We start from the raw sequence: 26,143 nt of genomic DNA, 5'->3' as shown, positions 1-26,143 counted from the left end.
ATGGAACACATTCAATTCAATATTATTTATATAGCCCAAAATTGCAACAACAGTTGCCTCAAGGTGTTTGATATTCTAAGGTTAAGACCCTACAATAACATAAAGAAAACAGAGAAAACCCCTGCAGTCATATGACCCGCTATGATCAAGCATTTAGGCGACAATGGAAAGAAAAAACTCCCTTTAAACAGGAAGAAACCTGCAGCAGAACCAGGCTCAGGGAGGGAATTAATTGTTTCTGGGAATCTTTTATATTTTATGCTTTTATTCATGCTTTCATTCAATAGTTAGGTTTAAGCTCTGAAAACGTCTTGGTAAGGTATAGGTACTGAAAAATGATTAGGTACAGCAAAATGTTGTTGTTCCACTTAAAACACACTCATGTTGACAAATGAAGGGCTGAGAGGGCCTGATCCTTCTCATCAGTGCATTAACCGGTGCATCAAGACACAGACACCAAAAGACACCTAGTGCATAAATGAGTGACGCCAGCTATTTTGACAAAACTGCACTAATGGATGCCCTGGGAGTGAGAATGGGTTCGAACGACAGCTAATCTATAGTGTATGCAACCAAATATAATCCTGGTCTTAGAGAGCTCTTTCAGTGTTGGCCTGATGACAGCAAAAGCTTCAGCAGAGAAAACAACCGACCGCTATCTGAGGACAGGTTCCAGCTGTCACTCTATAAGCAGGTTCTAACCATTTACCATCAACCATTTGGATGCTCTTAAATCGATTCCCATGAAGGTATAGTAATTATGATGTGGTATTTATTTATTTTAAACACTGCAGATTTCATGAAGATTTTAGATGTGCAACTTTTAATGAGTCAGTAGTTACACTTGGTAAAAGCATGTTTTGAAATCTGGCTATATGACTTAAAGGACTCGCACATAGCACCAAAGTGAGTGAGTTAGGTGGGTAAACACTTTCTGTCCATGATTATCTCCAACTTTAGAAAAATCGGTAAGTAAAAGGTAAGAACTTGTAAAAATTCATTCATTCATTTCTTTTCACCTTCACAGAGTGAAGCACAGAGATGCTTGTTACAAGTGCTGAAAAAGTAGCGGTACAATCAAAGCTGATTGAGATAATTATGCAATAACCATTAGCTGAAGTAATAACTGTCTCATTATGCTGTTGAGAACTGAAAGAAGGCTGGTGACTGCAATGGGTCAAACCAAATGAGGAAATTACTGCTATTTTACTTTTTATATATAAAACCCAGCAAAGTTTAAAATGAAAGGGGAAAAAATCCATACCAGTCTTTTTTCCACTTGAAAAAATTAATAACTTCCTTTTTCCACAGTTACTCATTAGCTCGTGTGATGAATAAAAAGGCTTAACTAAATCTGAATCATTTGCTTTATTAAATTTCATGTTCAATTTCCCCAAGCCTGGTTAGTTACATACTCTTAACTCCTGAGTGAGTATGAGTATAAGTTTTTATTTTCCTGTGCAGCGTGTAAGCCCCTGAGGAGTTTCTCATCTTAAATTCATACTGATGTTACAGATATATCACCAAGGGAAATCAATTCAAAGTCCCAGTTAATCACAGAAAATCCCAGCGTTTTGTTTGATCTGAGTCTGGATCTGTTTCCTAACTGTGTGCTGTACGAGTATGAGGAGTTACAGGGTGTAGTCTACCCCCCCCCACACACACACACACACACGCACACACACACACACACACGCACACACACACACACTGAGGATAATATGAGTAATCCACTGTTCTACTATCTAAAGAAATACATGCCCCGTTCATGATAATAGTGATTGAAACCATATGTGTTAAGGCATTTCTTATGATACAACCATTCTCCAATACACTGCACAAATGCAGAGTTATTCAAGTCCATAGGAAATGTGCCCTTGTGTCCTTGGGGGAGCCAGAGTGAATGGGAAGATTCAGGATCCACTGGGCTGGAGAAGGACTACATCCCACAGGGTCCCATGGGGAGAAAGACACAGATGCAGCATTGATCCTGCTGAAAAACACTGAATGGCTGGAAGCTTGAGTAAGTGTCAGGTTTCCCAAACGGAAACACCAAGCTCGGCTGGAGATCAGAGCTATGAATGTAAAATTTGCAGATTAGCCTGGAGCATGTGAAATTAGCAGAACTAATGTGTGCTATTTGCCAATATTTTACATATTTTCTTCTTTTTTTTTTTCTTTTTTCACCATGTGGTCCTGTGTCGTGAGTGTTTTGTGCAATAGCAATAATAACAAGCAGACAATTCTTTTTTTTTTTCTGAAAAATGTTGGGTAACATTTTGATTTTCGATTTTTCACTATTATTTAACAGAACAAAAACAAGTAGATCCATTTTAGCTGTTAGAATTTGATATTTTATACATATTTTAATTTAACATAGATTTCAGTGTAAATAAATAACTATTAATTATATGCTTGTTGATATCAATCAGTTAATTGATTCATTGTCTCAGTACTAAAGACGATTGAGATCTTATCTTTAATTCTACTTGGGCTCTAAAAGTAATCACCATTATGTATCCTGGCATTTTTAGCCAAGATAATCACACCATAATTTGTTTTTATATCAGCACTTACCTTGAGCCATCGCTATAAAGGACAAAAGCCACCAGAAGGCAGATACCGCAAATTGCTATGGACAAAATGAGGAACCTTCACTGTGGTCATCCAGTGGAAACAGTAACCACACATGAGAGGACCCTCTATGGACAAGACAGGATGCTGCACTGTAGAGGAAACAAAACAATCTCACCCCTGCTGCTCTTTGATTTGCGCAGCGTGAAATCACAGCCCTGTTTGTATGAACAGGAGCCGTGACCACCCATCAGGTAGTCACTGTGGAGAGAAGTCCAAGAGGCCCTCATGAATTAAGGGAACATTCATAACGTCTCCAGGGAGGTCTTCTGATTGCCTGCAGCACTACTAATTGATTTAGTACAAGGTCGCAGCCTGAGTGACGGAGGGCAAAGGGAGGAATTTCCTGTTTCTGCATCTATAATTCAGTGGCTTCCTGTGTATGTCAGAGAGAGTGCTATTGTATGAAAACACATTTAGTAATTCACATATGCCTCATATATATCTATAGATAGAGACACAGTATCCACCTTTAACTGAATTAGAAGTATATATATCAGCATTTCTGATGCTGTAAATTTGAGATTACCTACAGCCCTGTCACCTTCACCTTTGTCAACATCGGCCATCATGTACCAAATATTTTATCATTAGATACTATCCAAAAGCTGCCCCAGAGGCAGTTTTTGTTAGTCCTGCAATACCTTTTGAAATTCTTCACTGTGTATTTAGTGGCGACTTAAACAAAATTCTGTAGAGTACACAAATGTGATCTGTTGAGTTACATGCAGGTGACATACGTTTAAAGTGACATGAAAGAAAACACAGAGAATGTAACATCACATTTGCAGGCGGATGATGAAATAAACCTTACATATAGGAAAATTCTAAGAATTTGAATTGATATATAATTTACAATCTTTTTGAAAAAAAAATATAGTTTTTAATCATTCCTGTATGTGTGATGGAGTTAGTGCAAAGTTGCATTGAGATTAGCCCACCTGTTAGGGCGAGAAAGGGTACATACAGGCCAATGTTGGGTTCATTACTCAAAAAAAGTACAGTATTACACATTACTCACTGCTTTTCTTAAAAGTAACGTGGTACATTACTTAATTCCTCACTTGAGAAAGCAATGTGTTACACTACTCATTACATTACATTCGTGACCTGAAACATATAGTTAACATGATGAACCTTGTGCTGCCCATCCTAATGAGAACACATGTAAGATCTTTCTTTTAGGGTTTATGCATTAACAAAAAGCCGTGAACACAAAGCAAAGATAAAAACAGACCTTAAGAGACTTACGCGCAATTGCCACAGTGAAATACAAACATGAAGTTCAGGCTAGGCTTTGGACAGGGTTGGCACTCACTCTGTGATCATCCCTCTGGGTTCTTGGCTAGCTTTGTGTTAGCATGCTGTTTGTGCAGACTCTTGCAAAGAGCCAAATCAGCTGACTGTAGTGCAAGTGCACAGGAATCCGCCCAGTGCGCAGGTAACCTTTGTAACACAAGTAACAACATATTTGTAAGTGTAATGTAATTACTGACTTTAGCATCTCATTACTGCATTAGTGAAAATAAGTAACATGTTACTTTGTAACCATAGCTGGACTGGCCATCGGGCATACCGGGCATTTGACGGTGGGCCGCTGGCGATTTTTTGTTTTTATGGGCCGATGGATTTTTTTTATTTTATTTTTTTAGGAAGGGTATATATAATGAAAGGTGTTGGATTGGCCAATTGGTCATGATCGACTCTGGGCTGGACCAATTACAGCCGAGGAGGCCGGATGCACCCTCCCCCTTGTTTAGCAATCTTATAGACGAACTAAAGACAATGGAGAACAAAAAAAGGAAAGGAGGTGTTTATGAAAATATCACTAAATCTGCCATTTATTAATTTTAATATTAATTAATGATCATGTCTCACCTCTAGTGTTCTTGGTCTTAATTTAAGGTTTCTACCATGTGTTGTAGATAGTTCAGGAGGTTAACTCGACCAAGCAGTCTTTTTGTTTCTGCTATGTACTGTTTAAAATCCAGAATAGGGAGGATGGTGTAGGTTTAAGTTTATTAGATTGATACATATATACCAACAAGGCAGTGTACATCAAAGCAGTTGTTTTCATGCAAAGGCTTTATGGTTTTTCCTATAGCGATTGACAGATCACGTGACTTTCGCGCATTGCATTCCGGGAACTCATGGCAAAACAAGTACCGCATCAAATGCAAGCATTTGCAGCACCGCAAAATCTTCATTCTCCGGTTCCAATACCTTCTTGGTTTTTCTTTGCCGCACAAAAAAGGAATGTACAAAACGAAGGAGAACAATGCCGGACCGTACAAAGACAGACTCGACGAAAAGGCAAAGAAAAGATACGAGGAAAAAAATCAAAGGAGTGAAAGGGTTAGACCCTTACGAGTACACAGAGTGGACAAAAGACGTTAGCATGCTGCCCAACTTTCACCACGCTCAGATTTATAATTATACGGTTCTTGGAGTGAGTGCATACACTCCTGAAGTTTAGTAACTTCAGGTCACTGCAACAAGCCCAGGTACAGTTTACTGACGGATGGGTACAGGACCTTGAAATGCACCGTATAGAACGAAAGACCATCGTACAAACAAAGGTAAGTTTACCAGTCTCACAAATCGTCTTCATAAATACACATTCGTTAACCGTTTATTAATATAACCTTTGAGCTCAACGGTAATTAATTAGTAGTGGAAATAATTTCTGGTACGCATTACAGAAATGTAGCAGTGACAATAATATTGTATGTTGTAATCGCACTGGACAATTAGTGATACAAAACAACTGTTTTATCCTGTGAATAAAAGTATATGTTTTTGTCAATGTACCATGGTAATAACAGAAGCGAAACGCAATATTGTGTCAGGACAATTCACTATTTATGCACAATAAATAAAGGAGCATAGCGACAATTTCTGTTCAGCGCCAGACTTGCTTGTAACCTATATCACCAATTATGTTAAGAAAAATGACGTATTAACTACTACAAAACACTGACCTTTGTGGGAATGCTTGGAGCAGACTAACATGTGAGCTGGAGTGTTCTGAGACGTTATATTTGGTATATCCAGACCATCCGTCGGCTCTTGCTTCGGAAACATGGCTTAAAAAATTTCTCTTCAACGACATAATCCGATAAAAAAAAAAAAAAGATCTCTTTACCCGTCGGCTTCCCGTGGCTGTCATGCGACCGGCTATTGCAGTTAATAATACAACAGCTTCTTGCCATTTTTTGGGTTTCTTTTTATCGCTGTGTAACTGAGTTCAATTGAAAGCCTGCGTGCGCTAGTACCTCTTGCAACAAGTTCCCAGAATCCTTTGCGGTTTTACCCCTGAATGACGTCACATTTTCAATCTCTATCCTGGTGGGCCGGTCTCTAGTCAAAATGCCCGGGCCGATTTTTTGTCCCAGTCCAGCCCTGTTTGTAACAGTCACATGGTGGTTAGAACTGTTTACTCTCACAGCAAGAAGGCCCTGGGTTAAAATCCACCATATGGCCAGGGCCTTTCTGTGTGAAGTTTGCATGTTCCCCCCATGTCTGTGTGCTCTCTCTCTGGGTATGGCTTTCTGTGGCTTTCTCCCACAGTCCAAAGACATGCAGTTAGTGGGGTTAGGTTAACCGGTGATTCTAAATTGTCCATAGGTGTGAATGTGAGGGTGAGCGGTCGTCTGTCTCTGCCATAAGGTGGCAACTGCTTCTCACCTTATAGCAGCTCAGATAGACTCCAGACCCCCAACCATGACCCTGATTTGGATAACTGTAAGAAAATGGATGAATTGAGAAAATTATTATGAATACATTTGTAAAAGCATGTTTTGAAATCTGGCTGTAATGCCATCTCAATGGCATTACATTTGTACACACCGAGTAGTGCAGCATCATTTTTTAACATGTGATGCTGTGAATTTGTCCATAAATTCGGAACCACAATCGTTTCTTTTTGCTGACTAAACCAAACCACACGCTGAGTCAAAATGAAATGGTTCAGGTCCTTTGATTTTGCCGCTGCCTTTTTATGTGATTTTAAATCAAGTAACAGAAACATCGATTAACCTTTTGAATAATGATCCTACATGTATTACATTGTATTTATGAATCATTCACAAAGTTTTAAATCAATGAACTGCACTCAGATTATGTGGACATGGCCTAAAAACCATTTATTAACCAGTTATTAGCTAATTACTATGAATTTACCATGTATTAACAATAACCATTACTAGTTGTGTATTCTTCTCCAGCGATCATGTGCATCATTGCAGAGCAGATGGATTGCTAACATGGCCTGTTGTTAATAATCGCTTTGTAAGTTTAAATGCATTAACCCTGCTCATCAACAATAGTGGGTGATGTTTTGTTTGTGGGAGCTGGTCTGTTAACTGAAGTTGTGTTGCATGGTGTGCAAGCTGTCCAAGTCAGCAGTCTGCCAACACTCCCCACTGCGCTGTCTCTTTGAAGGTCTGGTGGATTTCCCTCTGGTGTCTCAAGACTCTTCAACTAGCCACACAAACAGAGCGCCAGCTTCATGAGAGAGGCCTTTGTTTTTGTTCTTTTCCTCTACAATGCTTGAGCCGTCCTATTAGATTTGAACAAACACTGCAGTGTTTGAAAAATCTGTGATACAATTCCTTCAGTTAGAAGATGAAGATGGCCCATCATCTGAAACATGGAGCGGGGCTATTTTCATCCAAGGTATTTTAATGGCTAAAAAGTGTCTTCACAAATCCCACAAGCAATTAAGTTTCAACCGAAATTGCCTATTTGAACCTAAAACCAATTTCAGGGTGCATATTAGTGTCCTTTTTCAAAAGACAGAAAGCTGCCCTTTCTTTTACTTACTTAGTATGTTGAACAATTTGAGTTTGAGAGCACCTCGGCTGGATCTACGATGGCCCTTAACTCCCCAGTATCTGAAATAATACCAAGTCGTTTGTGTAACCTGTGGACTAGAGGAGAGAGAAAAAGAGAGGGTGCAGTTTATTAGCCCTGAGCTACAGGTCCATATCAACATGCAGACCTTTCACCAAGAAAAAAGGAAAGAGTGGATCCACACTGGATTTCAGAAAGCCTGAAGCAATCTGAGTTTCTCTTACTCAACCACACAGTGTGCCCCACTGGCACCACCCCCACATCCTCCCCTAAAAATTGATTCCCCATCACATTTAAGAGAAACATCTGTCACTTCAGGGGCCTTCATTCCATGTCACACTAAAGAGGTTTATGTTAACAAAATGCTAAATGCCTCCTGAGGAACCACAGAATTACAGTGTAGGGTTTGGGATTTGTTGGGTGGATCACCTACCATGGAGTTTCAGGCCTTAATCACATTTCCAGCTTGCGCTCGGATCCAACTTTCCGTCCTGGTGGATTTTGTACCCCTAAGCTCAATCATGAAACTTTTTGGAATAGTCTGCTTTCAGTAAACACAGGCTTTCAGAAGCATTTCCATCTGGAGAATAAGACATTTACGGCATCTTAGTATAAACAGAAACACCTGATGCAGCAACTGATCTGTGCTTGACTTGTTTGTGCAGGATTGTGCATGTGAACACTGAGTCATTTGGGAAATTCTGACTTGTTTGGGGACACCGGTGCACATGTTTTAAGCTTTGAACATGCTCTTATCCGTTTTTCTTTTTTATCCATTCATTTCATTAGCAAACATTAGATGTAATGGAAAACTGGTGCTAGATAATATACTTATTGTTTGTTCCAGACGTGGCGTTGCTTAGTAATTAGATTATGTCCTGAGGTGATATTGATGCCTAAGAATAACTCCTCCAATAAAAGTCTCCCCCGTCTTGCACAAGGCTTATGATGTGAAATAAATCTGAAAGATATCTAGAATATTTAACGTCAAATGCACCTGAAAAACAAATTCAAAGGTGTAGTTTTGCACACAAAATGCGGTCTGTGTACCGTACGTTCTAAAATTACAAATGCGATTATTTGTGAATATAACACATGTGTATGAAGAAAATAGTTACTGGATTATTTCACCCTGAAATCATAATGAAGGGGCTTTACAAGACCAAGCCTCTTATGGGCTCTTTTTATGTGTAATCAATGGAAATTGTGAGGACTTCAAATAACGACCCCCGCCCCTGACCCATTTGCTGGTCAAAGCATGTCCCCGGGCTCAATGGTAATGAAGGAGGGAGAATGGGTGGGCTCACTTTCACTTTTTCAGGCCATTTCATTTGGGAGAGAGTCATTAAATTTATAGCTAACGTACTATTTTCTTTAATTTGAAACATGGAGATCAAGCATCTTAACTGACTCACTTTCACAGGGTTCTGCAGGCGTTTTCATCTGAGATGTATGGAAAGACAAAATTCTAATAATATAAAGGCTGTAAGTACAGATGGTCAAAAACAATTTAGGCTTTTAGAAATTATAAGTTCACCTATACTGCACACTGTGTGTCCATTACATATTTACATCAATGATTTTCACACAGATCTCAGCCAAAAAAAGCAACTATACAACAATTTGATATTCTCGTGTATCTGCTTGTTGTGAATGCTGCTGTTTATCTCAATCATCTTTCATAAAACTAAGTGAAACTGGCTGAATAACAGAATTGTCTGATCTCATTCATGTCCAATTTTCTATGAAAGTTTCCCATTGTAATTGGTTCACAAATGTGACCTTTTTCATGATGAACAGTCCATCAACCAGCTGCCCACAGGATGTGAGAGAAGCCCTTGATATTGGAAAGTGTCTTATCTAGACAAGCCATCTTACTACCATGCTTATGGTTCTGACTTGCGAGAATAAGCTGCACATAATTGAATATTGTTGCTGCTTTTGCATCCCAGACTTTGAAATGCCACAGCCAAAAGAAAGTATTAGCCTCATCCAGCAACGATGTGTTGAATGTCCTACAAGAGATATGAAAATAAGATAAGATGAGATAAAGCTGAATAGCCAGTGTGTTTCAAATGCCTCATTTGCACTACATGAGTCAGACCATGTTTGGTCTCAGTGGGAATGTCTGGCTTGACCTTAGAGAAAGAATGCATCCAGGCATTCACAGTTGACCTCTTTCACATATAGCACAATGATCTTTTTTTTAATTGTCCAAGTCTTAATCTTGCAGGAACTATAAATATAAAATTCACATCCTATTAGCCTCAAACCCGAGCTGAGGAGAGTAAAAAGAACAAAACAACAATGGTTTGCTTTGCTTGGAAAATTGTCCAGAACAACAAATGCCGACACAAAATATTACATGAAGTCTTCGCACCAGTTCATCAACTTATGCATACCCTGCAAACATGGCTGAAACAGGAGCGTTATCTCTTGGGTGGTTCTGTATGATGTTAGGAACTGAACTGTAAATGGATGGATATTGTTTCCATGTATAATACAAGTTTTTGGTCCAGAGTGGGAGGTCTGGGGTTTGATCGCCCATGGAGCGCAGAGTCTTTTGATGTTTTTACTCATTTCATTTGATTCTTATCAATAAACGTCTAATTCCTCAACACAAACTTTTTTTGGAGCTATTTCTCAACCACAACTAGACGTCCATAAAACACCTCCAGGCAACAGTCATTCAACCTCAAAATATGTGCTGGGTAGTTTTCTGTTAGGAAGAAATACAAAAATTTGACAACAACATGAGCAACCCTATAAGACTGTACTGGCAGACATGTATCAAAACTACTGTTAGAGTGTCTGTACTTAACATCATCAAATTTGGGTACAGTAAACAGTACTAAAATTACCACACACCATATTAACAAATAAATAAAATGACTTATTACAGTTTCTTTGAAATGTCTGCTTAAGTTTGTGCTCTGGCCTGCTCTCTTGAGGGTGGGGTGGCTTAGGCTTCTTCATCATGTGGCGGGGTCTCTGCCGGGTTTCGGGTGGTTCTCAGAGGGGTGGCTGGCCTCTAGCAGGGTCAGCTGCCCGCTGCCTCTTTTCTCCTGACACCCCTACCCTTGGCTGTTGGAGCTCCGTCCGGGGCCTCCCTCTTCCCATGGTTAGGGTGGACACTTGGTTGTTATCAGGATGTGTGTCCTCAGATTTTTAGCTCTCTCGGCTGCTGTGGACGGCTGGGGTCTCCTGGGTCTTTCCCTGTCTGCCGCTGGCTCTCGGGGGGGGGGGGGGGGGGGGGGGGGCATTATTGCAAACTCTCACCCTCATTTTTCAAGTACACTCTATGCCAAACACTAACACACAGACACACAGAAACAAACACACAGCAAAGCTGTATATTTGTTTGTGTACCTCCCTCTGTTTTGTCTTTTTGGTGCTAAGTATCATTGGAGAGTACTTTGTTACAGAAGCAGCAGTTGGAGACCCAGCATGTCTGTTTACTTCATCCTTTTTTTTCTCCCCTTTTCTTCTTCTATTTCTCTGCTTTCTTCTGTTATCTTTCACCAATCTGACCTTTAACCCCTGTATGTGCCAGCATAACATCCACAGGACAATAATATAAATGATAAAGTAAATAAATAAAACAAAAACATTAACAAGAGGAGCCTACAGATAGTCTAAGCAAAATATATTTGGCACAAAAAAGCATTCAGACCAAAAGTTTGTTTGGTACTGCTGGACTGGACAGGTTAATAAAAAAAACTGTGCAATGTTTAAAATGAAGGAATTTTCCCTATGAATTTTTTATGGTTGTTTTTCTGTTTATCTTAACCATGTAGTAAATATGCAGCCAATTTTACCATTTAACCCAAACAGTGTGATTGGCCTTTTTCACTCAAAGAGTAAAAATTAAAATAGAAAATATGGGACCTTATAATGCTGAATCCACTGTATTCACAAAGAACGCTTAAATTAATGAGTTACAGAAACATTAGCCATGGCTGGTGGTTCACTTATGTTATTGCAATCGTATGACTGCCGGAACTTCAACCTCACAGCAAAGCTACTTTTATACAAAAGCGAGAGTCTGCTGATAAAGTGGACTTTCTCTTCATTCTTCTGTCACAACACTGTCTTATTTCTACTGTATGTCTTGCCGTACTGTAACATTTGTGATTCATAAAACCTCCGTTTGGATGATTCATAACTCAATTCTTCATGTTCCATTCCACAGGCTCAGGCTGCACAGCAAGATTTATACGATGCCGTGGAGGTCTTTAACGTTTCTCCCTGAAGATGAATGTGAGGTTACTGGGCTCCCCCACAATGTTTCAAAAGTTTCCCAGATGACTACATGGCAGAGGTACTGCTGACAATTTGTACTATTTTGACTTTAACCAAGGAAATGGTTTCAGCTGAACTGAACCACATAAATCTCAAACGCTGATCAAATCCAACAGTTCACTCAGCAGCCATGTTTGTGTTGTTAAACTGTGTTTCTGTCGTGTTTATTTTAATGGAGGGTGAGCTAAAGTGCTATAACCTTACTTCAGGTCGGGTGATTTCACATGGAGCGGTCATTCATCAGCTTAGTTGTGGTGTAGCCCTCCAAGGCAGCAATGGTATCCATTGGGTTAACCAATCTGGACAGTGCTAATGTAGGCTGGAGATTGTTTCCATATGGGGTCCATTTCAAACAGAGTCACTTTGACTGGGTCTAAAAATCAGCTTCATTTCATAGTTTGACCACTTCAAGCAGGCAATGTGAAACAACTTTCGCACTAGCAGTCATAAACAAAACAGTCAACCTTTAACCTTAGCGTATAAATCATGGACACGTAGCTGAAAATTCTCAAGAGAGAAGATTTTCACAATGTTAAGGTTTTAACCTACCTTACTGCTTACTTTCAGCACTGAATAATACATTACTTAAGAGAAATAATATAAAATTTTGACAGCTGTGTTCCATAAATCAATATAAAAAATAGTGATTTAAGGAACACAAGTGGTAAAATAAGGCAAACAGGGAAATTAAATTATAAAACCTAATCAAATTTAAAAACAAAACAAAAAAACCATCATAGACTCACTCAGCTGTACAACACTCTAATAAGACTTAAGATACTTTGTGATACTTTATGAAATTAGGCAAAACTGCAGTTAATAGAATGCAAAACACACTCAGTCACAGTGATTTCAACACGTTCCATCTAAACTATGATCAAACTGGAAATCACAATAAGTGTCTTTAGGGTCAAAATATGCTGTCCCTTCATTGTTTCAGCTGTTAGCAGTGTCTGGACCACTACAGAGTCAAAGCAAGGTCTCTGTGAAAATCTATTTGAGCTCCTAAAACAAACAAGTTTCAATAATTAACAATTCAAGACTAGTGATATGATGTAAAATATATATCTTTATCTCCAAAACCATTTGTAAGAAGAGTCACATTCTACTAACCTGATAAAATCATGTGAGTTATTTTGTATTCCTTCTGTCCAGATTTGTACTTTATGCACCTCTATGTAAGACTTTAAAGCAAAACTGCATGGCCTCTCAGGCTGAGAGAAAGGAAACCTCTGCAGTACAAATGTGGAGCCATTTCAAGTAAAACTGAATGTTCCCTACGCCTAACATTAACAGTAAAATGTACCATCTTTTATCTCTTTAAATAAAGTCAAGTACTCTCCCTCTTGTATCTGCATAATATGGCAAAGGTAGGATAAAGAAATGTGCCGCTTTTATATCATTGTAGTCATTAGTTTGAAGGGTTTTTTTGTACTTGTCAGAATAAGAGACTCATTCTCTGAATAGTAACAATTGCCTTTCATAAAGCTTTTCCCACTTCCTTTTTTCCTTTCCTCAAACACTTTTGTCACTTCCCACTCCTTCAGTCCTGAAATGAGCCTCTATCTGCCCAACTTGTGTCACAGCAGACTCTGTGACCTCTCTGCTTTCTTTACTTGAAACAGCCAGGCTCTGTGATGTGGAGGCCTACAACTATATGCCTGGCTGCGCGGGACTGACCCTTGCAGCGGGCTGCCACAGCAAAGACGACATTTCACAGCTACAAAGCTCCTGCAGCGTTTCTGGAATCGCTTCACAGGGTGACAGCTGATGGTGTGGGAGCTTCAACTGAAGGATGTGACCAGAGGTCCGACTTCATACGGTGCTAGGTCCCAGGAGGGCATCATTTCACAGACATAATGTATTATTTTCAGTTTCTCTTACGTGCATCTGTAGTGAATAAGCGCTTGATGTAAGTGCAGCAAAGAACAGATACTGGAGTAAACTGAACTACACACTTCAAATAGATTCAATGTTATTTAGCATCTCCTAGTGGAAATTAGATTCTTAGTGCCCATATGCATAGTGATGGAGTGACAGGCAGTCAGCAGTAGATTACCATAATTTGACTGCTGTTTTTTTTTCACTACTAATTGAAGGATAATTTGAGAACATAATTTGCTACAACATTTGCTATATTTCTCTCATCGTCAAAAAAAATCCTTTAAAAAAGTCCAAGTGGCAGTAAAAGCGTTATTAGTCTATGGAGCTGCTGTGGCTCACAGATGTGTTTTCAGTAGTTTTTAGACAAGAATAGAGCTCTAACCACAGCGAAATAACATAAATGTGGCTTTAGACACATAGCCGATACTTTGCAGAAGGATCAATTCATCGCTTTTGGACTTTTAATGGAATTTGTCGAGGAGAAAAACAGGAAAACCTTAGCAAATAAATAAGTTTAACCTTTAATGATATAAAAAATCTAAAAATAAGACAGATTCTAGTTGTGTGAAGGGTCCAAAACAAAAACAAAAAAAAAAAAAAAAGACGACTGCTGAAGACCTAACCTCTTTGAGAAAGAATTTGACTAAGGATTTGTAGTTAATGCGAAAGGACTGAACAAATATTTTACCAGTACAATTTTCGGCAGCAAAGACAGGAGGTGTGTAAAACAAATAAATGACTCAACAGACATCCAATTTCAATGCTTTATGCCAGAGCAGTAAAAATGACAACTGCTAGGCTCCTGTTATATTTAAATTTTACATGCGACTTACAAAGCCATGTTCTCCTGTGCCACTGTGCTGATTGCTAACTGAGAAAATTGTCATTCAATATTTCCAATCTTTGTTGAGCAGCTGAAAACACTGCGATTTGTGATTACAGTCATTGTTGTAATATTGATTCACGTAGAGCAGCAGCAGCAGCAGCAGCAGCAATTTCACTCATATGGAACCGTGGTCTGAAATACAGTTCTCAACAAAGGGCAAACAGTTACTGACAAAGCAATTTTCCACTCAAGGTCTCCATAATGCATTAAGTAAGGTTTAACTCAACCCAATAGATCAAAGGATGGAAACCAAACTATATATTCACCGGCTGGATGTCTCCCATATGACAAGGCTGTAATTAGGCCTATAAATAAAAAGCCTGAACAACACTGTATGCATAGTCATGTAAGAAACATATATTAGGTAAAGCAGAAGCACCTATGAACCAACTGACCTTTGCTTAACTGCTTTGTTTTCTTTAAGAGTCTTTAGAAAATGGAAACATTTGTTATGAGTTACATTAAGTGAACTTACATGTCAAACACATTGCAATCGCCATATTTTGACAGTTTTTCTTTGGCTCTTCACTCCCACACAATGGATTACAGACAAAATAACTACACTATAGGATATAGACCTGACCTTGTGCTAAAGCCGCTCTTATCCTCTTATTGTATACATCAGCTGTGAATGAAACTTCTATTGTGACAGTGGCGCTGACAACAATAGATAATAATGAATGTTTGCCAGAACTCCAGTTCAATTCTCCAGTTTCCTGGAAATCTGCTGGAGGGAAATAAGCCATTCTTCCAAAAGGCATCCCATCATTTGGTGTTTTGATGATGGTTTTTACAAGTGCTCTCTAACTCTCCAGTATGTGTGTGTGTGTGTGTGTGTGTGTGTGTGTGTGTGTGTGTGTGTGCGCAACTGTGTGAAGACCTGGTGATTGTGAGGGCAGCAGTACATGCCTCTTGCGTCCTGAGGATGGGAAATTTTCACCCTGGAATAGATCACCTACTTCAGGATTGCAATCCAAGGACAAAGGTAACCACCCAGAAAAACTTTGTATTGATTTGGAGTTGATGCCAGAAAACTATAAAGGTTAAAGGTTTGAATTTTTACCTCTTTTTCTTAAACCAGAGCGAATATTTGTGATTGGGTATAGTTATCCTTGAAGAGTAGTAGTTCAAAACAGCTCCAAAACATCAATTTGACAGTTTTAAGTCCCCATGGGTTTAAATGGCATGCATTTTCTTTGTTTTATTGTAAACCACCAGTGTGCTGAAGTGGAGCCAAAAAGAAAAAAGCAAAACATCAGTCCTTACACACACACACACACACACACACACACACACTTTCTGTGACTGATCTCTAAAGCACTGGGTGAAATGTGTTGCCAATAGGCCATTTTCAACACACATTGAGACACATTTGGCCAGTGAAATGCAGATCATAGTCTGGACTGGTCCTTAATTCTTCCGGGCTTTATGGGTGCTGAGCGTGGTGGCAGGAATGGGAGGCGGCTGAGAACAATATGGTCAAGTCTTTCATCAGACATCTGTCATCTCATCTTCCATCTCATCCCCCTCTGTTTCACCTTCTGCCACACCTTCTTCTTCCTCTTCCTCCTCGGATGTCACATCCAATTCATCCATCTGGGAAACGCACTTTGGACACGAGCAGACAAACAGGTAGTTCTCCCTGTGAAGAAAGTGTTCCACTGGTCACATTGTTTGCACCTCTGATAAGAGCTCTTTTTAATTAGAACCATTCTGCACTTTGCTGTTAAGAAAATCTTGGCTTTTTAAGTGGCTTCTGTGCACAAAAGCAACCGACTGTTCAGCACTGTAATTAATACTTCCGGACCACAACACCAACCTGTAATGAAACGACACCTTCTCCAGACTGAGAATTAACACAGGATGCTCTAAAACCATCATCAACTCAGAAACTTCCAAAACAAAAAAAAAAACAAAAAAAAGAGCTGTTGGATCATGCTAATCAATGAGCAGACTGAGCACAGGAGTAACCATCAGACCCACTAGCCTATCTGCTTCAAGACATCCTATTATTGCCTGGAAGGCTTTTATTGATCCAGATGGAATTCATAACAGTATGACCCCCGTTCAAGTGAAGTATCCCAGGGATTACAGATGTTTACCTCAGAATCTTATGTCTGCTATGTCGGCTTCGGTCCCGCTGACAGCAGTCCAAATAACTGATGCAAATCTCCTGAAAATGGAAAAGACACACACACACACACACACACACGCTCCTGAACTGGCTGAAGAATCCCAACATCAATATAATATTACTGTACCATAACAGTTACAAACTACTCATATTGCCATTTTTCCAGATTTTGCACAAAACATTTTCCCCAAATGTCGTTGCTTCATCACGCAGGAGATCGCTCTGCCCTGCTCTCTCGCTCTCCTGGTACAAAACGCTTCAGTCTTTGCCAGCATTCAAAGGAGATCTTTGCTGTGAAAGTAGCACGGCCGCTGTGACATTACTGTGCCACGCAGATGCAAGGCTTCTCAATCTTTCTGACAGCTTGACAAACCCACTCCAATCCTTAAAGTCTCAGCCTTCTAATGCCCCCTGACAAGGGGGCACACAAATGTTCTATGCAGTCTATTTCAGGCCAGAATTTATCACTCAAAACCCAGACGTGTCAGCTCACCTCTCCCTGGTTGATGTCACAGAGGGCACTGAGGTGAAGGAGGAAATTGTTGTCGGGGAACGACGCCTCTGCGTTGGGTATGCAGCTGTGGTTACCTGCAGAGGTCAAAGAAGCCATATGGTTGTGTGTGTGTCGGGGGAGGTTATCATATGGCCTTTTAGCCCAGACTAACAGCATCTTTAATCTGAAGTAACAGTTTTCATAAGAGAGACATCATCAGCACTTACATGAGCTTTGAAGCAGAAAGAGTCCAGATCCCTCGCAGTTTAGAAAGTCTCCGGTTTCTGCACGGAACAGACAAATTATGCATACTTCTGACCTTTCCTTGGATATGCACGGGTTTATGTAACAACCACAACATTGGTCAAAACCAAAACACACATATACAGACAAATACTAATTCTAATTCAGACAATTCAGCCGTCGCAAATCTGCTCAGTTGAGACAAAAAGAATTTATTGTAGAAAATACTGCAATACTGAGATAAAATTGTGACCTTTTTCAATGTCCTTGTACAGCTGGTCAATAAAAGAGTCCAAATGCTCCCTCTGCTGGGCAGGAAGCTCAAGTGCATCACAGGCATGAACCCACTGGCTCAGAGAGCTACGTTTGGATAACACAGAGCATAAAGACAGTGAAGTGTTAGAACCAAATTGAGCGCCAGTGTTAAGCTGGTTAAAGGTTGCAGTGATATTTACCTGGTGCCAATGCCTTGTCCGTTGGTCCCCACCAAAGCAAATAGAGAACGGAAACCCTCAGGGACAAACCACTGCAATACAGTCACACCTTTAATCATCCACGCAGGGAGCTGGCAAATTATTAACTCTTTTGGTAATTAATACATTTTTTTCCTCTTTGATTATACAAATCAAAGAAACTGTAAGAAAACAGAGAAGTCAGATTTTCACTTCAAGCCCAAGGTAACTAACACAAACAATAATAATGAGAAAAAATAAGAAAACCCTCACATTTGACAAGCTGTGATCAAAGAACAGAATTCCCAGAAAAAGTCTGAATGCCCGTTGGAATTACCAAGATTTTGATTACTCAGAAATTATGATATAATCATAATTTAAGTCTTTTTTTTTTAATTAAGCAAACTGACTCATATCATACAAGTAGAGTGAAGGACATGGTTTTATTTACTTGTTTTTGATAGAGTTCAACCATCAACTTGGTAAATCAAGTAGTACATTCTTTTCTTCCAGCCCAACACTGTTGTTATGGGATTATTTACTTGTACAGGGAAGGGTTGGCTCCATATGACCAATAGTGAACATGGAGCTTCACAGTTCTTACAAGGGCCACAAACAAAGACGGTATAAAGACATGAAGGTAGCTTCTGGGTGCAAAAATTAAGCCAAACCCAGGAAGCACCTTAAACCTGCATTCTATCTCAAAGCTACCAGATGGTGACAGCTGTGGTTGCAAAAAAAAAAAAAAGGACTTCTGATCCTATAGAAGTGAAAAACAGCATTCTGTTTCTACCTCTGTAAACACATGGGCTTTATCATTTCAGGTCATATTGAATAAAAGAGTTGATTCCATTTTGTAAATCATGAGGATTATCCATGCTATGGTCATTGAAGATTTGTGACAAATAAGCTGGTTAAAAGGAACAAATCTGCTCTGGCTAAAGCCAAGAAGGAAAGCTGTAAAAAGGTCAATCTTGAGGAAACGTATCAAAACCATTTAATGCATTTCACTATGAAGTCTAAACAGCAAATGAGCCGTTTCATGCTGAAACTGTTGTCATGTTTTTTTGAGACATTTTGAACCCCAAAACACAGGCAGGTATCTAAAATTCATTACTTTCCCTTTTTGTTGTTTCCACAAATGAATTTATTATTATTTAATGTTGGACCACTGTTGTGTCTCAGTGTTGCAGGAAAACTTGTAAGCGAATGGGAATGTCTCGCCAAGTATGAAGGCGGGCAGTGCTGCACAGACAGTGTGACTGTCACTGGCATCGTATTATGGTGAAAATGTTTGCGCCACATCAGACTACAAGGATATAAATAGTATTTTCTTGTCCTATAGCTTACATAAAATATCCATATATCTTAAACAGCTGAAGTATTGTCCAGCATCATCATCTGGACCAAATAAAATAACTGGGCTCTGGGAGCATGTGAGGGGCATATTTCTCAATTTTCCTGTGATTGCCAAGTGAAACAATAATGATTACAGTCATTAGGCACTAGGTTTTCATGTGTTCAAAAAAATAATTAAATACATTTTAAAAAACCATCAACATGAAAAAACTAACATGTTAGGTACAATGACATTCTTGTAAAAATGATTTAATAGGTAGAACAATATTAAGGAGGCAAAGGTGGCCAAATAAATCAGAGCTGTCAGCTCTAATTCCACCAGTGAGCAGCTTTAATTAACTGTCTCGAGCAACAACCGCTTTTTGTGATATTTTTGGCAGCATTCTGTAAAAAAAAAAATGGTTGAATGAATGCTGGATTGAAAACAAGAGGAAACAATGTGTGCTGTGCCTTTGCAGAACATACTAACCCGGCTGAGATGGTCGTCATAAAGTGCTTCTCTAAAAAGGCTGTGCAGCAAGGCCAACTGCCCCTACAAAACAAGTTGAAATAACTTCATGTAATATTTTACATAACAGAAAATACACATCACACGTATGTTTGACGCCTGGCATGCCTTGCTTATTGAGCTGTGAAGAGCTAAGATCACCATAAGAGCATGATACTGTGTTTGAATTTGCCGACTTTTGACATTTTGTACCTCAATGAAGGCAGAAATAACAAGAAGGTAACTCACTCTGAACTGTTCTCCTAGGAGCTTATGGGCGATCTCCTCTTCCTCATTGGCTGTCCGGCTGCAGAAATGAGTAAACAGCTTCTGCAAGTGTGCTTTATCTTTGGCCTGGAAAACATAAATAATGTTGTGTGACTTACTGAATCTCTGCTACACACCTACTTGTGTTTTGCATGATTAGTTTTTGGGAGTATTTTTTGTATTTTAAGAGGAAAGGGTTAAATGATAGTACTCATTGAAACCTGCACAAGTAATCTTAACATCCTGTAACAGAAGTCAACACGTTTTAGAGTATTCAGAAACTAATAACCATGACTTTTTAAAATTAATATATACATCACACTGTAATTTGTTTTCTGTCAGCCTGGTGAAAAGAGGAAAGTCTGCAAACATTAGTCTAATGAACCTGTGACCTTTCAAAAATTAACATGTAGCTTTTCTTGTTTACAGCACCTGTATCACAGCAAAGTTCATTTCAAGCTAGCAATAATTTCATAAAGTTTAATTTAAAAATGAAACATTAGCAATACAGAGTGTAAAAAAAAAAAAAAAAAGGAAAATGTGATTACGTGCAGCATATCATGTTTCTTTACAGAGAAGTTCGTATTATATTTCTAATACTGAGCATAAGTACAAAAACTTGAATATTTTCAAAGTTATAAATTAGATAAAAAGACTCACCTGTTTTACCATAGCTACCATTTTGGCCATAAGCATGATGCTGGAGGTCTCAGGGGGATAATGCATACTCCTGAAAGAAAGCAGTAGTCGGTCATTGGGGTGAATTAGAAAGTCATCGCTCTCAGAAGATGAACGTTTTTAAAATGCTCCCTCACTTCCACGCATCTTTGAGCTTGTTGATGGGGTGATCGGGATCATCTTCAGAGGGACCCAGACACAGAGCCCGATGGTACTGATCTGCCGCTGCCTGTCGACACTCGCTGCTGCAGTACATCACCTACAGAGGGAGCAGAGGGCGGGGGATTGACCCCAAACATAAAAACATTCGAAATGTTAAACTAATGAGGAAACTGGTTTTATGGTTTATAATTTCTTGAATCTGCGGGGCTGAGTAAAGCACTATGGCTTCGTGTTTTTAAATCACTGCTTTTACCAAGTTCGCAGTGACTCCAGGGACAAATTCATCACTGAACTCTTTAATCCCCATTTATGAGTTTAAGTTTCCTTTGGAGAAACCAGGAAAGTTATGACTTTCAGGAGAATGAAATTTACTGGAGCCAGTTTTGAAGTTAATAAAGGACATAAAGCATTTCTGGAACATCATCATCATCCATTCTGAAAAGCAGATCTGATAAATCTGCATCCAGCACTCGGTTATATTGAGAAAGCAGTGAGCATTAAAAGTGAAGGTGTAGCGCTTCAAAAGCCCCAAAGCAGAACGGCATGAAATTATGTTTAGTTCACTTTAATATAGTTTAAGCGTTGCCTGTCTGTTTGCTTGTTGCAGGTACTGTACAGGCTCATTCGCCACTTTATTAGGTACGCCTTGCTAGTACAGGGAGAGACTCCCTTTTGTCTCAAAACTGCCTTAACTCTTTGTGGTAAAGATTCGAGGAAGGTGCACTTTGGTCATTAAGGGATGGACATGGTCAGCAATAGCACTCAGGGGCTGAAGGAGTGCCAGAACATACCATCAACAACATTACACCATGGCCAGCAGCCTGAATTGTTAAATATAGTACAAATGCTTCCATGCTTTCGTGTCGTTTACACCAAATTGTGACCCTACAATCTGTACACCTCAACAGAAACTAAGACTCAGACTAATCTTCTGTTGTTCAAACTGTAGCTTCAGTTTCATCGAGTGGTACTCGGTGTGGTCTTCTGCTGCCGTAGCCCATTTCTACTCTCTTAGGTAAGCATGACCTTTTTCGAACAGGCCTTGAAGGCTCCTTTCGAACTTGGCATATTGACGCCATACACTTTGGCACAGAGAATATAAAATCTGATTTGAGCATATCAAATATGTTTTGTCAGAAGGCACTACTGCAAAAGAGGATCAAATGTATGCTTTTCTAGCAACGGGGGGGGGGGGATGGCATGTATTTACATTTTCATGTGACCTTAGCTTGGCTTATTGACTGGGTGTTAGTAGTGGCCTCTAAAGACTGATTAGCGAGCAACCGCCATTGATGTAGCTGAAGCTCTTCCTTGACCACTGCCAGGTTAAAATCAATGTTTTGTATCTCATATCGACCTCACCAGTTGCTGTGAGGGTTTTAGTTTCACGAAAAATTGCAAATTATACTTTTTTTTGGTAGTGGACTGGACTAAGATAGATTTACCTGGCACTGAGGGCACGCTTGATGCTGTTCTGGGCGTACACGGCACAGCTCAGGATGAGGAAGGCTGAGTCCGGGGATGCCGCTAAGTCTTCTCGCATTCCCCTCTGCAGTCTCCAAAGCACGTAAGCAGTATTCACAGGCTGTTGGGGGCATGATGGTAGAGCCGGTGAACAGAGACGACATCACAGCAGGGCAGCATTGAGATAATAAAGTTTGATTCTAGATCCACATCCACTATAAGTGCTTCTCTATATGTGCAAAGATGTGCATCAAACATCTCACCTTTATATTTATACAAAGTGTTCCACAGGAATTGGGCAGAGACGAGAGGCCGCTCAATGAAAATGGTTTCTCCCTTCTTCATGCTCCTTTTGGCAAAGAGACCCTTGCCCTGTAACATGAATAACAAACTGTTACTGCAGTCTTCAGTCACTACAGGAAAGTTATAGACTATGAAAATTTTACAAGAAATTAAAATGTAATCACAGTGAGACCTAAAATGATTCATTTCTTAATCACCATATTTAAGAAACCTCATAACTTGCTGCAGCCCAAACAGGTTTTTCCTAGGAATTGTAAGATATTGTTTTCATTTTTCCATCCACCAATCACACATCAACCAATCAACATGAGTAAAAACTGTAAGGAGAGGAGGAATAACATACTGCTGCATTCAGTCCAGACAGACCACTTAAAAAACAAGCACCACCATTTAGAGTCCACTCAGTTTATTAATGTGACTATATTAACAATCCACTGGTATTTGCATTCATAACAGCTGATTAATGAAGATTAACAAAGTAAAGAAGAAAAGCACCCTTTCTAGCTTGTCCTAGAGAAATCCATTAAATTTTGTGTGTCTGAAAGAAAAAAAAAAAAAATATATATAATATTAATATATTAATATATATATATATATATATATATATATATATATATATATATATATATATATATATATATATATATATATATATAAATAATCAGCTGATTTATCAGAATATATGCTCATCAAATCTCCAAATATAGATATAGTTTTGCAGGTGGTGGCCACAGACCATCTCTCCTCTAGTTTGCTTTTTACTAGTATTCTTGTCTCTACTGGTAACATATGATGGAACCTGCTGCCCATTCAGGTTGCCACATCCATATTATCACAGGACTTTCTGCTGTGTCTCCCAGCACTGTCTCAAGACAGATAGCAGGAGACTGGCTGTTACATTAGGTGAGCTGGACAGGGCGTAGAAGGTCATCAAATGAAAAGCGGACCAGCAACTGCTTCTTTGTGCAAGGAGGGACAGGAGGCCGACAATGATGGCAGAGGCCTACAAAATGACCTCCAAGGGCTATGTTACTGACTAAAGTGCCATAAAAACACTCCATGACAGCCCAACATGGTTTAGCGGGACCTGTGCTCACAGGCTGTCATCCTCCAGAGAACACCGGAGCAGGCAGGTCCACCAGGTGCTCCATTATCATTCACAGATGATTTGACCTGAAAGCTGTGGAAAACGTCATGATGCCTGCAACATCACGTGTCAACTGAACTGATTACATTTATCTATTTAAGAATTTCCTTTAGAAGAAGAAGAAGAAGAAGAAGAAGAAGAAGCAGAAGAAGAAAAAAAAAAAAAAAAAAACCACACCCGCACACAGAAAGACCAAGTTAAAGACGTGAACTTGTTAGCACTCTATCACAGTTATTATTATTATTATTATTATTATTATTATTATTATTAGACATGAATAGTAGGGGTTATTTTCATCTAGTAATTCTTATACTGTGATATTTGCGAGCTAAGCTTTGGTCTCTGGAAGCTGCTGTCCTAAATTTTCCTGAAGGCAACACAGAAATCAAACCCTTCATGGGGGATTTAGACAATCATTCAATCTCCACTGTGTGTCAGCCATCAGTCAGTCGTGCCTGGCTGTGATCCGCACTGACAGCCGACATGCGACTACAGCACCGCCGCTTTAAATCTACGTTCAGCCGGAGATTTCTTCTAAATCCGTTTAAACTGAAAATCACGGATAAGTCTCACCTTGACATTGTCGATAAATCTGACTTCCACACAGCTAGACACTTTGCCGGGGTCCACGCAGAAGGAAAACATGTCATCCAGGGGAGCAGCCATGTTTCAGACGACCTTTCCCCTTTCAACTCGGACGTTGACGTTTTATCTGTGAGACAGGCGGCAGCGACCTCTGGTGGTGAACAGAAAGTTGTATTACTATGCATAAATGTTCACGTTCAGATTTTACATTCACGTTACTGTTAATATTCGAATATCTGTAAAGAATAAGTGAGTACTGCAATGCAAACAGAATGCACTATAATGTGTTTGTTTCTTTTTGAGTGTTTTTAATGTAATTACCTGCAAATCTATTTGATCAGTTCTTTTTGTTTTTTAAGTGTATGTCTATACATAAGCAACAGGGCCAGAAGCAACAGTTCCCACCTCTTCCACCTGCGTGACCCGTTCATATTGACCCACAGTTGAGTGAAGTTGTAAAGTAAGTGTTTAATGAGAGGTTGTTCTTTGTTGGCGGGGCCTATTCTTAATGGAACGATGTTGTGGGCGGGGCCTACTCCAAACTTGCGACAAAGGGAATCCGGTCATTACGTCACAGTCAAACGAAATCCATACATAGGTCAAACGGCACATCGGACAGACACGTTTCTTACCTACAGTCAAGAGCGATTCACAGCCATCTGCAAAACCATTAGATATCTGATTCATTGTCATACCGTAGTCTTATTACAGTGTTGAATATCAAAACTGAGCACCCAGAAAGGAAATGCAGGATTTCGGTACACTGTGCCACATACACTCCACGACCTTTCAAAAAACAGTATCTGAAAATCAACTTTTGAGAGCGGATGCAACAACAGTAAGGCAGCAAATCAAACAGCAAAAGTTCACCTCAACAAACTTCTAAATATCCAAACTAACCCTTTAGGTCTTAACAAAGATGCTTCACCACAGCACCACAGAGTAGCATATATTAAAATACAAATACACACACACGCCCCATTTGACTACTCTTCAGTTACCAGTGACACTATCTGTTCTGTAGTTCTGCCTAGTTACTGGTTTAGGGGAAGGGGTTTCCATGCAAATCTTTAGTAAACTCAACTAATCCATGTTTACAGTGTGGTTCAGCCACACAAAAAACAGCCGTAGCATGAATGTCCATGGAAACAGTGTCTATAGGTCCATTACTTGATCCTCATGGAAAAATGAATTATAGCAGGCTGAGAGGCGAGACACACGGGGGCAACTCCACAAGACCAGGGACAGAAGGAAACAAACTTGGGCTGGCTGTCTCAGCCACACCAGACTTATTTGGACTAATTCTCTAACTGAAAAAAGAACTATCAAAAACTTTAGAAGACATATCAACACAGCCAAAATGTTCATGTGAGGCTCTGGCCAGTCTGAAATCATTTTCTTGGCAGTAAATTAAGTGGTGGCCTCCTCATCCTCTGACCATATTCCAGCTAGGGAGGAGCCACGCAAAGGGTGGTCTGGCCGAGACGATTTGGAGGTCACCGCTCTGCCGGTGACGTGGATGATGTGGATGTGCCTGGCTATTAAGTGTTAAAATCTCCCAATTCTTTTAATCTTTGGGCTGAAGGAAGGACAATACTCGGTGTATAAATGCTGTATAAATGCTGTAAAAATCCATACAATTCAACACTTATGAGCACAAGCCATCATGATGGGGAGAGATGCCTGAAGAGGGTCACAGCAAATCTCAAACTGGTGGAGGGTTACTCAGCCTCTTATAGCCTCTAGTGGCCCCCACCTAGTCGTAAAAGCCTAAACATTCACATTCTTTCTCTCACACGGCGCCTAAGT

The 26,143-nt window shown here is 39.6% G+C and overlaps 1 protein-coding gene and 2 long non-coding RNA genes across 3 annotated transcripts; 1 reads left to right on the top strand and 2 right to left on the bottom strand.

Moving 5' to 3' along the window:
• Nucleotides 1–1,701: 1,701 nt before the first annotated feature.
• On the bottom strand, nt 1,702–5,663 carry LOC112848000 (uncharacterized). Its single transcript, XR_003221862.1, has 4 exons — nt 5,616–5,663; nt 3,953–4,080; nt 2,578–2,726; nt 1,702–2,075 (listed from the first exon to the last, which is right to left on the bottom strand). It is a non-coding gene; the product is annotated as an uncharacterized LOC112848000 (long non-coding RNA).
• LOC106098247 (uncharacterized) lies at nt 5,163–14,819 on the top strand. Its single transcript, XR_001224399.3, has 3 exons — nt 5,163–5,213; nt 11,681–11,809; nt 13,416–14,819. It is a non-coding gene; the product is annotated as an uncharacterized LOC106098247 (long non-coding RNA).
• Nucleotides 14,626–24,471, bottom strand: smyd5 (SMYD family member 5). Its single transcript, XM_003445187.5, has 13 exons — nt 24,323–24,471; nt 22,563–22,671; nt 22,281–22,420; nt 20,811–20,932; nt 20,656–20,725; nt 19,978–20,082; nt 19,711–19,773; nt 17,886–17,956; nt 17,684–17,790; nt 17,415–17,471; nt 17,188–17,282; nt 16,663–16,733; nt 14,626–16,202 (listed from the first exon to the last, which is right to left on the bottom strand). The coding sequence occupies exons 1-13, from the start codon at nt 24,413–24,415 to the stop codon at nt 16,052–16,054; spliced, it is 1,254 nt and encodes a 417-aa protein (XP_003445235.1). The 5' UTR covers nt 24,416–24,471; the 3' UTR covers nt 14,626–16,051.
• Nucleotides 24,472–26,143: the final 1,672 nt, after the last annotated feature.

This window comes from Oreochromis niloticus, linkage group LG2 (genome assembly GCF_001858045.2).
Source record: "Oreochromis niloticus isolate F11D_XX linkage group LG2, O_niloticus_UMD_NMBU, whole genome shotgun sequence".
NCBI classification, from domain to species: Eukaryota; Metazoa; Chordata; class Actinopteri; order Cichliformes; family Cichlidae; genus Oreochromis; species Oreochromis niloticus.
This window is presented reverse-complemented; position numbering and strand designations above follow the sequence as displayed.